The 16,103-nt window shown below is 30.5% G+C and overlaps 2 protein-coding genes across 3 annotated transcripts; one reads left to right on the forward strand and one right to left on the reverse strand.

The window, feature by feature from the left end:
• Positions 1-14: 14 nt before the first annotated feature.
• Positions 15-3,118, reverse strand: LOC109608410 (innexin inx2-like). Its single transcript, XM_020024836.2, has 4 exons — positions 2,754-3,118; positions 2,507-2,701; positions 1,406-1,542; positions 15-1,267 (listed from the first exon to the last, which is right to left on the reverse strand). Exons 1-4 carry the CDS (start codon positions 2,992-2,994, stop codon positions 755-757), a joined length of 1,086 nt encoding a protein of 361 aa, XP_019880395.1. The 5' UTR covers positions 2,995-3,118; the 3' UTR covers positions 15-754.
• Positions 3,119-8,558: 5,440 nt separating this feature from the next.
• Positions 8,559-15,420, forward strand: LOC109608391 (ATP-dependent RNA helicase vasa-like). Of its 2 annotated transcripts, none has more exons than XM_020024818.2 (9): positions 8,559-8,784; positions 8,843-8,894; positions 8,950-9,100; positions 10,348-10,428; positions 10,506-10,610; positions 12,518-12,703; positions 12,771-13,393; positions 13,454-13,646; positions 14,604-15,420. In XM_020024818.2, the coding sequence occupies exons 2-9, from the start codon at positions 8,859-8,861 to the stop codon at positions 15,125-15,127; spliced, it is 1,899 nt and encodes a 632-aa protein (XP_019880377.2). In that variant the 5' UTR covers positions 8,559-8,784; positions 8,843-8,858; the 3' UTR covers positions 15,128-15,420. The 2 variants fall into 2 exon arrangements, with proteins under 2 accessions (XP_019880377.2, XP_049817294.1); XM_049961337.1 differs by having other exon boundaries at positions 8,559-8,718.
• Positions 15,421-16,103: the final 683 nt, after the last annotated feature.

Raw genomic sequence — 16,103 nt, forward strand, 5'->3', positions numbered from 1 at the left:
TATTAATTACACTCTTCTTTGTTTCAAAAATATATTGAACAGTATAACAAAAATATCACAAAACAAATACTAATTATAAAATATGGCATCTAACATATTCAAGGCATTGCTATATTATCAAATAAATATGTTTTTCTTATAAGTAACAGGTATTCACTAATTTTAATTAACATTTTTCATCCTAATATTAAATACAAATTGCGTTTAGCACAGCCATGTTTTAAAACTGGTGATATAAACAACATAAAAATCCAAGTAAATAACAAAACTATTTAAACATACATTTTAAAATGTACATTAGTTTATAAACTCGGTACTAAGAAACAACATTCTAACAAATTAAATCAACTATTAGAAATAACATTACACACATAAGTTAATGTAGTAGAAACTCACATAAACAACCATATCTGCATGGTTCACAAATATTTAAATAAAAATACATTCTCTATCAAAATAATATAAAGCAACATTGCTCCCTGATTTTAGTCTTTTAGGATTTCTTAACGTACTTATATTCCTATATTAACAACATATGTATAACAAAAAAGTAAGACCTCATTAATATTGAAGTAAAAAAATGAATTATCTCTATTGAGTGATGTCAGTGTAACAAGATTATTACGTACAACTCTTGAATACATTCACTAACTACAATATTCTTCCAAAAGGCTTGAACTGTAAATAACAAAAAAAAAACAATTAATACAAAGAGTAAATAAAAAAATTGACCTCTATAACTGAATTTTGGAAATTAGGCTTCTTCAATTCGAGTACTGTCATAAAATATTTTTTTGTTCCTTACGTGGTCATAGAGACTATTGAGCAGCTCCCCATACACGACAGGATTAATGTTCTTGCCGATACTGTGCAGTATAAAGAAGTCTCCGAAGGTCAACTGTCGAATAAGAACAGTCGCCTTATTTATTCCAAAATGCTTGATGCGGCCCAATAATAAATAAACTCTCACCCTCGGAATGGCGAGCACAAAAATCCGATAAATTAACGCCACGCTGGAAATAATTAATAGGAAAAACAACCAAAACCAGATTACGAGGAATATTTTCTCGTTAAGTGCGTTTAGTGGTAGAATGCAGAGAGCGTCATAGAGTTCTTTGGTACCGCTCACACCGTATTTGTCAAAGTTACATTTGGCCTTCAGTGGAAACACGTTCGAGATGGAATTGGGACGACCGTTCATTACTTCTACACCATAGGGCAGGAAATTACCTAACAGAAACCAATCCAGTAATAATAATTGCCCAATCTAAAACAAATACACATTGGATTAGATTGTTTATTGTAAAATTAAATGAAACAGTAAAGAAAATAGCAGATGCTCAAAATAATAATTTATTATAACAAATATAGTACACGTTTGTCTCAAATTAATTATAACACTTACCACATTTAGTAGATTTAAAAATTCACAGAAACAATAACGCAGTGCGTATTTATTATGTGGATATTTTCCATTGAGAAGATAATTTACCAACATATCTTTTGTCTGGGTTGTCCAGTTTGGTTTGGCTACAGGACCAACTGAAACAAAAAAAAAAATAGATTATGGTGTATGTATGAAATAGACTAAAATTTTATTGACCTTTAAAGAAAACTACTGCATCAAATGTTTCGAAGAGTTGAATTTTACTCAAAAATTTGATGATTGGCCATACAAAACTACATTTTTTAGCAATCAAAAAACTGGATGGAGATGATCGACCCTCTTTAGAGGCAGCTCGTTGGCTCAACTCCGATTATTCCGATGCCTAAAAGGCGTATCACAGTAACTAAACGCTTATTTATTTGTATGCATTTTCAACCATAGGACCGGAATTAATGTACAATACAACGCATACACACATCACAGCAATTTTTAATACCCATGAGTTGGATCAATCAAAATATTTTCATAATTACAGACCAAACAATAACACTGATAGGCTAATCATAAAAGTAATTTTCTTTTGAGCTCTGCTCTTTAGAAGACTGTAACTTAAAAACTATTTAGGATATTTATTTGAAATTTTATCATATTTATTTCACATTAGGTTTGCCCCTTAACAATTGAACTATGCATATAAAATAAAACCAATTATATATCTGAATTTAAACTTAACTTAAAATAATTATCAAAATGAAGTATGATTTTTCTAATAAGAACAATGTAATAGGTTATATATTTTATGTAACAGTATTTCACTTGTATCTCCGAAATTATATCTTATTATAAGTTATAATAAATAATTCCAAACAAATGAATATAGAGGTTTACATATATTCTGTTTTATCTGACTTCTAACTAACAATGTGTTATTCTAAATGCAAGATATAATTTTTTTTGGCTATAAATGATTTATACTAAAAAAACTCCATTAAATCCATGTAATTCAAATAACATAAAAAAGTTTAACAATTGATACAAATTAAAACTTTTATTTGACTAAACTTAGCTGCAGTTATTTTAGAAATAATGTTGAAAAAATATTTTATTGGAAATACTTACTTAAATCGGTCAACAAATATTTTAAAAGTCCTTGCTCCCAATTTTTCCACAAATATCTCGGCAGATAAAATACTAGGGCTTGCATACAGAACAGAAATGAAACATACTGGTAATATTTATAATGATTAATTTTGTCTGGCCTGTACCGATTTTCTGAATATACACTTGGACTGTTACCGAGACCCCTCAGAGGCCCTGAAAAAGAATTTTTTTTAAGTCAGTTTTAGAAAAACCTGTTACAACTTACCAGTAGTATTAGTTTTTAAGGTGTAAATTCCCTCAATCCAGCAGTAAGTGTTGAGGCCATTCATGTCCCCATCCGATTGACATTCAATCGGTTCACCGAAATATTGTTTGCTGGTCAGCATAATCGAAAAAACAATTAGCATAATCACTGTGAGTTTGTAGTGGCATTTGAATACGTAATTATCAATGTGGATTGTCTCTACTTTGACCAAAGTCTTGAATGATTGAAGGAAGTCTATCATTTTTGATATTCACAAATCCACACACGCCGGCTAATTTATTAAATTTTCACTCCTCACCGTTCCAAATTATGCCATGGAGTGTTACAGCAAGGGCAACTTAACAAAATAACCTATGTCGCGGTGGTCCAATATACAGAGCGTGCCTCCTAGATCACTTTGGGTATTTCTTCTGAAAAGTTTTGAAATTTGATGGTTTTACGCACGACGCAAGCGCAAACATATTGCATGGGTTATTCCATATGAGTTTGGTAGATGTCTAGAGCTTGAAGGTTTATAAACTCCATGGTTCTATTACGTTCAATTCTGTATTTTGCAAATTTTATAAGTTATATTTCAACGGAAATTAATGTGAAAAAATATATTTTTTCTCGGTTTAATAATTTTAGTAATGGAAATTTGTTTGAGAGTGATCCGGCAGCTTGCTAAGTTGAGTGACATAAGATAATATATTCTTAAATTAATAAAAATGTATTATAATTTTAGTGAACAAACTGACAATATATACAGTTGTGGTCAGGAAATAGAATATATTACGTTATGTTAATTAGGAAATTCACACCCCTAATTAAATACAAACAAAATGGTTTATTTAAATTGTATACTATATTCTTTCTACTATTATTATCTTTGTTCATTACAACCGTTTGTAAACGGTTTTGGTTCAGATTCAATACCGGTAACCGTCGATTGAAATTAAATTTGATGGTTTTTGGTGTTTTAATCGAAACCTCACATTGTTACACAAGTTTTCAATTGAATTTAGATCCGTTCTTTACGTTGGCTAAACGAGAACTTCAGTATCCTGTAACCAATTTCAAACAACTTTGGATACAAGCTTAATGCATTATCATGCATAAAAATCCATATATCTGGTAAATTATTGTTGTCCGTATTTTAACGTTTTTGTAGTGTATCTAGAGACCAAATTTTTATTTGTTTACCATCTAATCCAATTCTATTGAATTACGATTCTTTACTGTAAAGTACCCTTCTAGTCTAGTTTAAGGATATGAATTTCAGGTGTATGTTCGAGCTCTGTAAAAATAAAACAATGAATATTTTTACTATCTAGTTTTTTTTTTAATATATTTTTTGATGTTCTATACCAATTTGTACGAAATAAAAAAAATTAAAACTCAAGGTGTTGTGAGCTGTCAAAGTGGGCGGTCCAAAAAAAAAATGGATGTTCTGGCGTATAAGATTACAACCTTTTTGGTCATCTGACCAACGGATTATTAATTAGTAATGTCGTTATGGTATGAACCTCGGACAAATCAATTTTTTTTTTTTTGAAGAAATGGCAGCCGTTTGAAAATGATGTTTTCCACGTTTTTTCAACAATTCTAAATATTTTGCAGATAAATTTTCATAAAATGCAATAGCCGTAATTATTTTCTGTTATAACTTTATTGTCGCAGATACATCAGAGAAACTAGTTTCTTCTTCTACAATATATTGATTACCGATAAATCTTCTCTTCCTCGCTCTACATGGGCGCATACAATATATCTCACAATATTGACTAAAATTTTTGAAATTTTTGTAAAACGTTGTCTGATTCAGTCCACGTTGTTTGAAGCCTTATTCGACTCAAAAAATTTTGAACAAAATACTTTACTAGACTTTAAATTAATAATAAGACTTTAAGGAGGGATTCATCCCCAGATAGTCGGATAGCACGCCATTTGTTCCGTTCGTACTAAATTAGACGCGTCAATAAAATGACTACAACTCTTTAAATAATCGAAATTTTTAAAAATCCTTATAAGGGCATATTCTATTTTTCCCCTTCCATGGTACTGACTTCTGTTAGTCATAACCAATAGGAGGCATATATGAAGAAAATCATGTATGACTAGAAAAGAAAAGAAGACACATATACGGGGCACCACATATGAAAACTGTTCTAAATAGGGAAAAATAATATTTAATCACTCACACAATTTCCCTCTTTCTAGTGTTTTTACTTTTTTCGCAATTCCATTTTTCCCAAATCAACTTTTGTCACTTTGTAAACGAAAAAAATGAATTCTAAAATCGAATTCACGCCTCAAGGTCACGGATCAGTATTATCTGGAGTCTTAGACCGATCACTGAAAAGAATTACCCGTTTTAGGCCAGAATATCGGAAGCAAGGATCCTGGCGTCTATTGCATGACTATTGCGCCAGTTCACGAGTGCAGAATAGTGAAGCGGAAACTAAAATTGGTCATGAAATGGGAGCATTACAAGTCCATAGAAAAAACCAAAGTACAGCAACAACTTTGTTTTTAATAGTTTTACAGACAATTTCAACCTTGTATAACTGACGAAGGAGTGTACTTCGAATAATATTAAATAAAAATTGCAATTTGTTGAACTGTTACGTTTATTTGAGATCAGTCACCTAATTTTTGAAATTTTGTGGGTATCTTCCTTGCGATGGAATGGAATTGTGGTTGGATTCGTTAACTTCCCACCACCGCCACTGGGTCATAAAGTGGTAATGTACTCCAGGACGACGACAAGATAGATCCATTCTAAGGTGAATGTTGTGAGTGCACAACATTTTTGTCTTCACATCACGCGATGCATACATCTTTAAAAAATACAATTATTGTTTACTATTATTCATTTATGGTACTTTTTTTAATAAATAAAACACCGTTTGTATTAAAAATTTACTGCAAACTCCATATACAATGCGGCCCATTTGAATGATTATGTATGTATATATATATATATATATATATATATATATATATATATATATATATATAGTAGTTATATACCAAATTTGTGGTAGAATTAATGAATCACCAACTTATGAAAGAGATGTGAAAATGCGCTGAATTGAACTGTGGATTGGTGAAAACAAATATAACTTGTATTATAATAAAGTATTATGAGTTTTACTATAAGATAGTATTATTATATTATATAGTATGATATTCCAATATTGTTGAAAAATAAGGTAAAAATTTGATTCCACAGAATTATTAATATGCATAATTTTTTTAATGAAATTTGGTATACACCCATTTTAGTGGTGTAGTTAATTTCGCTATAAAAAATTGGCTGATATGATTTCTTCGTGACAGATTTTCATGCTTTACAAAAATTTGTCAAAATCGGTCAAAAAATACATATTTTATGAGGGTATCCCGCTTTTAAATAGACCACACTGTATATAGATAAATTATATGTTAAAGTAAAACGACTTAATACATTTTAGAGAAAATATACAGTGTGTTTAGTTTATAATTCATTGGGTTTGTACGATTATTTGTCGAAATTTGCCATTGACTTTTTGTTTCTTTATCTTTTAGATTTTTTTAATTAAAAGTAAAAAAATGAAATTTATTTTGTAAAAATAAATTCAGTACATTGTATGTATCATGGGTATCGACGATATATCGGTATTATTATTATAAAGATACTCATATCAATCATCATCTCCTTTAGAGACTGCATCAAAAATATAGATTCGTCTAAGTAGTAAAAATGGTAGCAATTATAGAACGTCAGCAGTGTTAGTCGAATCAAATTACAAATTAGTGGTTTTAAGGCATAATTATAGCAACTTATTGCCAATATCTATAGTATTCCTTTATTGTTGTGTCTACCATGGAACTGGCCAATCTAATTTTATTCATTAAAAATTGCGTACTTTTTTATGTTTCAGTCTTTTATTGCTCTTTGTGAATTTAAATCGATTATTTAATAGCGGTCTTTTGCTTATCATAATCATTTAATTATTGGTTGAAATGAAATTGTAAGAAAAATAATATTTCGCTATTACCAAGATCGAGAGAAACAAGAAGAGTTTATGGCTAAGTCAGCCAATTGTTTCCCATATTATTAAAATTTTTAGGGAAACTGGCCAAATGGTACCTAAGGTATTGGGAAAAACCTGTAAGAAATTCGATAACTGTCAAAAAATAATCCCATCTTATCGTCAGCTGAAATTAAAACGAATCTGGAGGAATAGGACTTGCTGAAATTAATTCAAGAATTGTGAGAAGATGATTTGTGGATGGGAGTTAATTAACCCCAAAAATATTTTTGTTTCTACTAAAAATGCGATTATCCAATTTTGACTTGTTTAGGATCACATTTATTGGACCACAGAACCGTGAATAAGAATAGTTTTAATGACGTGTCTAAATTTAATTCATTAAAAAGTGATGATTCACGGACAAAGTTACACAGTGAAACATGGAGCAGGTTCAATTATCCTATGAAGATACTTCAATTCTTCTGGCGTAGGCCCCTTTAGACTGATTTGTGTCGAGGGATATATTAAGCAACAATTTTTTTCCATATATTGAATAAATAATGTTTTTAATAAATATGTTTCGATATGAAAACGATCCCAAACACAAATCAAAAATTATGACGTATTGGTTAAAAGGCCAAGTCATCAACCCTATAGAATACATGGGAGGTCACGTTTATAACCAAATTTGCTATGAAATCAACAAATTAAAATCAACTTTAACTGCTGTTGTATGAGTCACATTTGTATTTATTAATATATTTTTATCTTGAATATAAATCAAATTATATTAGATATGTTGAAACTAAATTAAAACACAAAATTATATTTATTTCAATAATACCTTATTACAGGTATCTGATAATATAGGTGTACAACACAAATGTAATATATTTTGATTAATGATTATTATAGAAATTCAAGAAACTATAAAGACTTGTCATACATTCGGAAAACGGTTGACTCTGTGCAACGGATATGGATTAATATTATAAAACAAAAACTATATAAAAATTATTCAATTTGAGTAAAATTTTAATAATTTAATTTAGTTTAGGGTGCCCTAGAATTTGTGGGCAATTTCCCGAATTCAGATAGAATACATAAAAATAATAGGACAAGTTCCTATATTTTTCCTACGTCATTCTCTTTACGGAGATATGAGCCCGTAATAATTGCCCTCGGAAATCCTCCATCACCTGCCCTAAATCCATTAGATTTTTTTTGTGGGACTATTTGAAAACTTTAGTCTATGTCAATCCAATAGACAATTAGTAGAAATTATTAATTTTCACTGTGACGTAATAAGGACTAATGTTGGGACATTCTAGAGGGTCCAACAATCTTCAATTCTTATAGCTAGGAAGTGCATAAATGTAGAAGGAAATCATGTTGAAACGACATATAGAATAATTTAATAAATACCATATTGTACAAAAACTTACACTCATACAGGATGTAACAAAAAATAGCATTAATATGTTGGAACTAGTCCGTCCCTGGAAAACTAAATAAGCCGAATGAAATTTAAACGCCCCATTCTAAGAAGACTTACCTGTTTATCATCATAATAAAAGATTATTCAATTTCACCTATTTTAAAAGTTATTTAAAAACAAACGATTTCTGGGACGCTCTGTATATCAATAGATTCCGACAATCGCATGTTTAGGAAAATTGGTCTAATAATACATTTTCGACTTTCATAATTTTAAAACAAATTCAACAAAAATATTCACGACATACTACAGTTTTAGTATTGCACTTTTTTTAATTTTCCCGCCTTTAATCGGTACGTTTTGGCGGTATTTTAGACACAGTTGACAGTAGAATGCACCAATTTTGCCGGCACGCTTGATTGCAAAATCTTACAACAGGTTTTCAGATCTGGTGATTTAAGGGTGTCACCTTAAAATTCACAAGTTCCTGTGATACTCAACGCATCTCAAAAACGATTGTAACGATTAGGTCTGCAAATCTAGTCATTTCCCCGAAAATATTTGACTCGATATTTTTAAAAAGCAACTGCACGTGGTAATTTTCCTTGATGGATTCTTATATGACTGTTGATTTTCTTAATTTTTACTTGCAGATTTGACTGAGTCAACATGAACGACGATTGGGACGACGAGCCAACTACAGCGGTATATTTCATATTTACAACGTTATCTTTCATATTAATACGATGCATTGTTTCAGCCTATTGCGGGTAGCAGTAGATTTGCTAAAGACAGTGGCTTCAGGCCCGCGTTCAACAACAATGAGGAAGGTGAAGATGTCGGTGGTTGGGGGGATGCAGATGTTTCCACTATGAAAAATACCCGAGGTCGACACGCAGGCCAAGATACAGGTACGTAGAATCAAATTCAACAATACTGCATTATAATATTTGTATTGAATTTATGTTGTTCAGTTATTACTTACCATTATTAGGTAAGATATATATTTTTTATCCATCCATTGGTTCCTCATTATTTTTAATTTCATATTAATCTTGTATAGATTCAACACACAATCATTATATTTATTTATTTAATAAGTTATATTTTTCTATTTTTTTCCACCTACATGTTTCACAAATAGTAGTGGTCAACTGAAATATATTGTAACATAAAATGTTCAGGAATAACTGACTTGTTCTTCATTATTTCTAATGTTTGTTTAATTTAAATAATATTTAATGTGAAACTATTATTGTTTTTAAAATATTCCTATTGTCTAGCTATTTTTTATTATTTTTAAATTCAAGTTTTTTAATAAATAAAATTTGTTTTAATCAATCACCAAATTGTCTATTTTTTATTTAATATAAATAATATTAGATAAAAATGATAATTTACAAAAGCAACACAAAGATCACATTTCAATTTTTTCTAGATTGCATTCATGCTTCATTATTTTTAATTTAAATAATATTTAATGTAATTTTGTGTTTGTTGACATTGTAATAATTTTAATATATTCCTATTGTTCAGTTAATATTTATTTTCATCTATACGCTAATATTTTTGTACTAGTTTTCAATAATAAAGAATTGTATAATTTTCAAGAGAATCTTAAGGTATAAAATCAACTGACAAACATTACATTGTAACACGTTTCCTCATTCTTATTGTTCAGTTATTATTTATTAATAATATTATCATAGTTATGTCTATATTTTTCTTATTGGCTTCACTTTTAATAACAGTAGTCTAGTAAATTATTTTTTATATTGACATTTCAAGAATTTACTGGTTCATTATTATATTTGATATGATTTAGTATGAATAATATTTTAATATATATTATTTAATATTTAATAATAATTTAATAGTATAATTTGTAAAAGGACATTTTATAATGTGAAAATTCATGTGTTGTTTATTATTTTTAATTTCTATTTAATAAAAATTATATTTAATGTGAAATGGTATAAATTTTTTAATATATTCCTATTGCACTGTATTATTTTCATTGTTAAGTTCTGATTTTCGAATTTGTTGAGTTGCACACTTAATATGTACTGAATTTTTATTTTTTATTGAGTTACATTAATATACTATACTAAATATCTATATATGGAATAAAACACATTAATGAAATTGTAATTTGCAGATGATTGGGGTAACAGCAGAGGCAATAATGATGAATGGGGAGGAAACGATGAGTGGGGCAACAGAAGCAGAGGCAGAGGAGGTAAATAAAATTATTTCATTATTAAAACACACCTGATGTGTAAATCTGTTACTTTAAGTTACATATTTTTTTAATAGGTGGAAGAGGTCGCGGTTCTGGCTTTGCTGGCAATCGCGATAGATTTAATGATGATAACGATGGCTGGGGTGGTAGCAGCCAGAGCCTAAGAGGCAGTAGAGGCGGTAAGTTCGTTTAATTTTCATGTTCCTAATATACATACTACACAGGTGTCCCTTAAATAATGATACATCGTAAAATAAACTTATGTTTAAAAATTATTGATATTAGAAAAAGTATGTAAAAAAATCAATCGTCATTGATTTTATAATTTAGAATCTTTTAATTAGTAAGTTCTCGACGATCCTCATTATATAATCCAATACCAATTTCATATGTGAAAAGTACAAATTTCCTTCAATTCTTCAGTCCAGTGATCATGAGATCTTATCCATTTCAATCGCTTTCTTATGGCTGTGGACCAAATGCAAGCATCAAAATGCGATACGATCCTCTGTGGCGTTTTCTAGCAGATCAGTGGCGATGACGTTGTAAAATCTGTACTGGATCTCATTATCTCAAAATACCGGTCTTCAAGTACGGTAGTTTCCCTTGGTCTACCATTCTTTGATATTTATGAAGTAGATTCAGTTTGATAAAATCGAGTCCACGAGCAACATTGAGTTGTCCTGCGATTTCGATCTGATTTATCCCAGATTTCAACATACTATTTTCTTTATCCCCCTCACCTAGAGATAATTTACGTCTGGGCATAATTATTCGAACAAATTCGGCAAATACCTGTGCAAACACTACTGTAATTCATTATAAACCAAATGCACAAAAATGTATTTTTTTATTATTTTTAAATTTTTTCTTTGTGTCGTATTTGATAAAAATACTCACTGCCTGAAGTAGTGCCCATCATTAGTAACTTATTAAAAAATATATAATAGTACTACTTGAATTATCCAATCCAGTACCTATAATGTCTGTTTTTTCTGTTGTGGTTGTGTTTACTATAACTGGTCAATTTAATTGTCTGTCAAGTTCGAAAAACTTGAAGAAAATAGATAACTGGATAATTCGAATGACAAAAAACAATCATTAACTGAAATTAAAGCCAAACTGGAGGAAATGGGACTTACTAAAATTAGTTGGTTTGTGGATAAGAATTCATTTGCCCCTCAAATCTACAAGAAAAGCCCTGGTTTCTACTAAAAATGTGTAACTACAATTTTAACTTTATTTGCTGGTCCACAGTCGAGACGAGTAGTTTTTAGTGGCGAGTCTAAAATCAATTTATAAACCAATGATGGTTTTGGTTACTACAGGGACAAAACTACAATTTATTGTACCTACAGGAAAATATTAAACAACAATTTGTTTCCATATTTTGAAGAATAATATGTTTCAACATCAAAACAATACCAAACACAAATAAAAAATTATGACGGATTGGTTAAATAACAAAATACTATTCATAATTTGTCAAATTTAAATGAACTTATCATAACAATTCAAGAAACTTATCAATATAGATTTGTCTTATATTCGGAAAATGGTCGAATATAATATATTATAGAATAGAGAGTATTAGTGTAGTTTTTATAATAATATAGTAGTAGAGTAGTTTTTATAATATTGTATAAAAAGAATAGTAAATTAATATTATTTTAACAGTTCACATTAAATAAAAGAATTAATGAATAATTTTTATAGTGACCACTATTGTACCATATTGATGGCGCAAAAATATTGTGACTTAATCAAACTTGCCTTATTAATTTAAGTAACTTTTTTTTTTAATTTGAGGAGAAATTTTGATTCTTGTACTTTTTTACTTACTGGAATATATTAATACTAAAATCAGTATTTGTCCCGGAATATAAATTTGAAAAAGATACATCTCAAAGGGAACGTTTCCGAGATATTTAGATTTAAAATGTTTCAGCTTTCCGTTAGGTAGATTTACTAGCAATAAAAACGTGAACGCGTGAACGTTTACGTTGAACGTAAAGACTATTTTGTTTTGTAATTCATAGTTATTTTTTTTCATTGCCTAATTTTATTTTTTAAAACTCATTACTAGGTCGAGGCAGGGCAGTCCGCGGCCGAGACACTTGGGGTGAAAATGGGAGCGGCATGGGCCGAGGCGGCGGAAGAGGACACGGAGATTTTAACGCGGGTCATCATGCCGAAGAGAAACCACGGGAGATTTACGTACCCGTAGAACGGGTCGGAGATGACGATCTCTTTACAACCACCATCACTTCGGGTAAATAAGTGGAAGACATAAATTTTGTTATAATTAGATTATATTGTATCATGATTTTTTTTTCTAGGTGTGAACTTCATGAAATTGACTGATATTGAGGTGAACGTTTCGGGGGATAAAGTGCCCGATCCGATTACTTCGTTTGAAAATTCCGGACTAAGACCACTTTTACTTGAAAATGTGAAAAAGTCCGGCTACACCAAACCCACTCCGATACAAAAATATGCCATTCCAATTATTTCTAATGGACGGGATCTGATGGGTTGTGCTCAAACCGGGTCGGGAAAAACGGCCGCCTTTCTGCTTCCTATTATAGATAAATTAATGGAAGAACAGTCTTCACCGATTACTGAGGGTTATACAGCGCAACCCAATGTAGTAATTATCTCTCCAACAAGAGAACTGGCCATACAAATTTACGATCAAGCTCGAAAATTTGCCTACAACACAATTGTTAAGATCGTTTTGTGCTACGGCGGCACATCAGTTGTGCATCAGAGAAATCAGGTTACCAGGGGTTGCCACATTTTGGTAGCCACTCCTGGGCGCATCAATGATTTCGTCACACATAAACACGTGTCTTTCGTATCATGCCAATGTTTTATCCTGGATGAAGCTGATCGCATGCTGGACATGGGTTTTCTGCCAATGATTGAGGAGATGCTGGGCCACGAGACTATGCCATCTACGGTATGATACTGCGTCCTTTTTTTCAATATTAATTTCACATTACATTATTTGTTTCTGTAGGGTACAAGACAGACGCTGATGTTTTCTGCCACGTTCCCTGAAGAGATTCAATTTCTGGCCGGCAAATTCTTATACAATTATGTGTTTGTGGCTGTAGGTATCGTGGGCAGCGCCTCAACTGACGTGGAACAACATTTCCACATGGTCTCAAAATTCGACAAGAGACGCAAATTGATTGACATGCTTCAAGAATGTAAGTGTATTCGTCTGTGCTCAATTTTATTTTTTAAATTTTTTGTGCTCATGAGGAAAAATTTGGTAATTTATTTCTTTATAATTAATTAAATTAATAATAGTTATAAATTTTTCAATAATTTTTCTTTGAAAACTATAATACTTGTTTATTCAATAATTCTTAAAATTGGTCCAATAGTAGGATATACATATCCTTTATTTTCAAAATAAAGTATTATTGCTTTCATAATATTTGTAATTAAAATTAATAAGTTAAACGTTATTTAAACCATTTTAAAAAAATAACCTCACAACTAAAAGGCCCATTTTATCGCATAGCGAGTGTTACATCTGTTTTACAAGTTCATAAAACTCCTCCACACTATTAGTTATTAAAAATTGCTCTCAATTTTGCTTAAAAATTGTTAAAATTGAAATATAAAATTATTGCTTGTTTAATTGCCGTTTATATTTTATTTTAAACAATAAACAAAAAAATATATTTCTTAATATTAACGGTAACAATAAAATCATTATTATAAGTGAAAGCACTATCTTAACTGGGTAGTCGCCACTGTAATGAGATCTTTCATTAAATGAGTCTTAATAAATATGTTTTAACATGAAAACGATCCCAAACACAAATCCAAAGACCAAAGCATCAATGTTTTAAACTTCCCTGTTCCAATCTACATCAACCCTACAGAATACATGAGGCATCACGTTTATAACCAAATTCGATATAAACATTACATTGCAAATTTAAATTTATATCCGGAAAATGAAGCCTCTTCATTATTGGATGTGTTTTCTACCTAAATGTCCTAAATTTTGACTACCTATTGCATAATAAAATTTAATTTGCTCCTACAAATTTGGTTTGCTAAAAATAAAACAAAAAAAAAAAAAAAATAATAATAAATTAAGGTCTTAGAATTCTTGACTAGTGGCTTACAACAACAATCGTTTGTTACAGCGAACGGTAAAGAAAAAACAGTTGTGTTTGTGGAGACGAAGCGCAACGCAGACTTCCTGGCCACCATGTTGAGCGAAAGCGACATACAAGCGACCAGTATTCACGGTGATCGACTTCAGCGTGAGCGTGAACAGGCGCTGTGGGACTTCAAAAAGGGCATAAGAAATATATTGGTGGCAACCGGTGTTGCGGCCAGAGGTCTCGACATCGAAGGCATCCAGCATGTGATTAACTACGATTTACCAAAGAGCATCGACGAATACGTGCACCGCATCGGTAGAACGGGTCGTGTGGGAAATCGCGGTAAGGCCACCAGTTTCTATGATCCGGACACCGATTCCGGTCTGGCCGGGCCGCTGGGGAAGATTTTGGAACAGGCCGACATCACCGTTCCAGATTTTCTGGGAAGAGGTGGATTTGGCGGCGGAAAGTCGGATGCGTTTGGTGGTAAGGATGTCCGAGACGGCGACTTTGGTAATGTTGATGTTCATGCCGTAAACGATCCATTTACCGAGGAATGGTAATACGTTATTACCGAAGATTTTGTTAATTTAAGAAATTTCATTTTTATTTTACGTGCTCGTGTATAATCGAGAAAAGAGAAATTATTTATTTTGGTTTTGTTAATTATTTCGTATGTTTTATATATTTTTGATATGTTATAAAGTCTGTTTTGTTAGAAAAACGAAATTGTTAAGTTTCACGTTACGAATCTGTGATATTTATTTGTTAATGATATGTTATATTGTAAACAAATTTTGAAAATATTTGTAACATATGACATTTCTTTAGTTTTGTAATAAAAAGTTTTCTACAATTTGAAATTTTATTTTCTCCTTATCACCTTTTCTCAAGAAATTTTATTATTAATTAATTTCTAAAACTTCTGAAAAATGTTATGATTGCAGTAGTGCAGAATTAAAATAATTGATCTATTTTTTTCATTATGAATCGTCGATTTTTAAATTTCAGATAAAAAATGTGATGAATATTATTTAAATATTAGTCTGATTTGTTGGGGCTTCCGAAAAATAATTTACAATGCTTATTAACAAATATGAAACAACAACATATTGAATATATATTAAGAAAACAAAAAAGCAACTTCATCTCTTATCCTCTAGGGAAATAAAGAATGAATTAATTGGGTCATATATGGTGATATATGTGTCTAGTACAACAATCAGACGTCGATTGAACGAACAAAACTTGCAAGGATATCAAGGGATTGGGTATCAAAAAAGAATATTCGAATAAGACTAAAAGTTTACAGAAAAATTTATTAATTATCCTCCAGAATTTAAACGAAGGGTTCTTTGAAATGATGAATCCGTGTTGAATAGAATAAGATCAGATGGTAAAAAATACATTCATCGTCCTAATAAAAGTAACATCCAGTTATACTACAAAAACTTTGGCATGGTATAGGCTTTATACAAAAAATTATTAGTAAAATGGAAAAATCATGTAGTTGTGATGTTATGCATGATAATAATACGA

This window comes from Aethina tumida, chromosome 1, assembly GCF_024364675.1.
Source record: "Aethina tumida isolate Nest 87 chromosome 1, icAetTumi1.1, whole genome shotgun sequence".
Classification (NCBI taxonomy): domain Eukaryota; kingdom Metazoa; phylum Arthropoda; class Insecta; order Coleoptera; family Nitidulidae; genus Aethina; species Aethina tumida.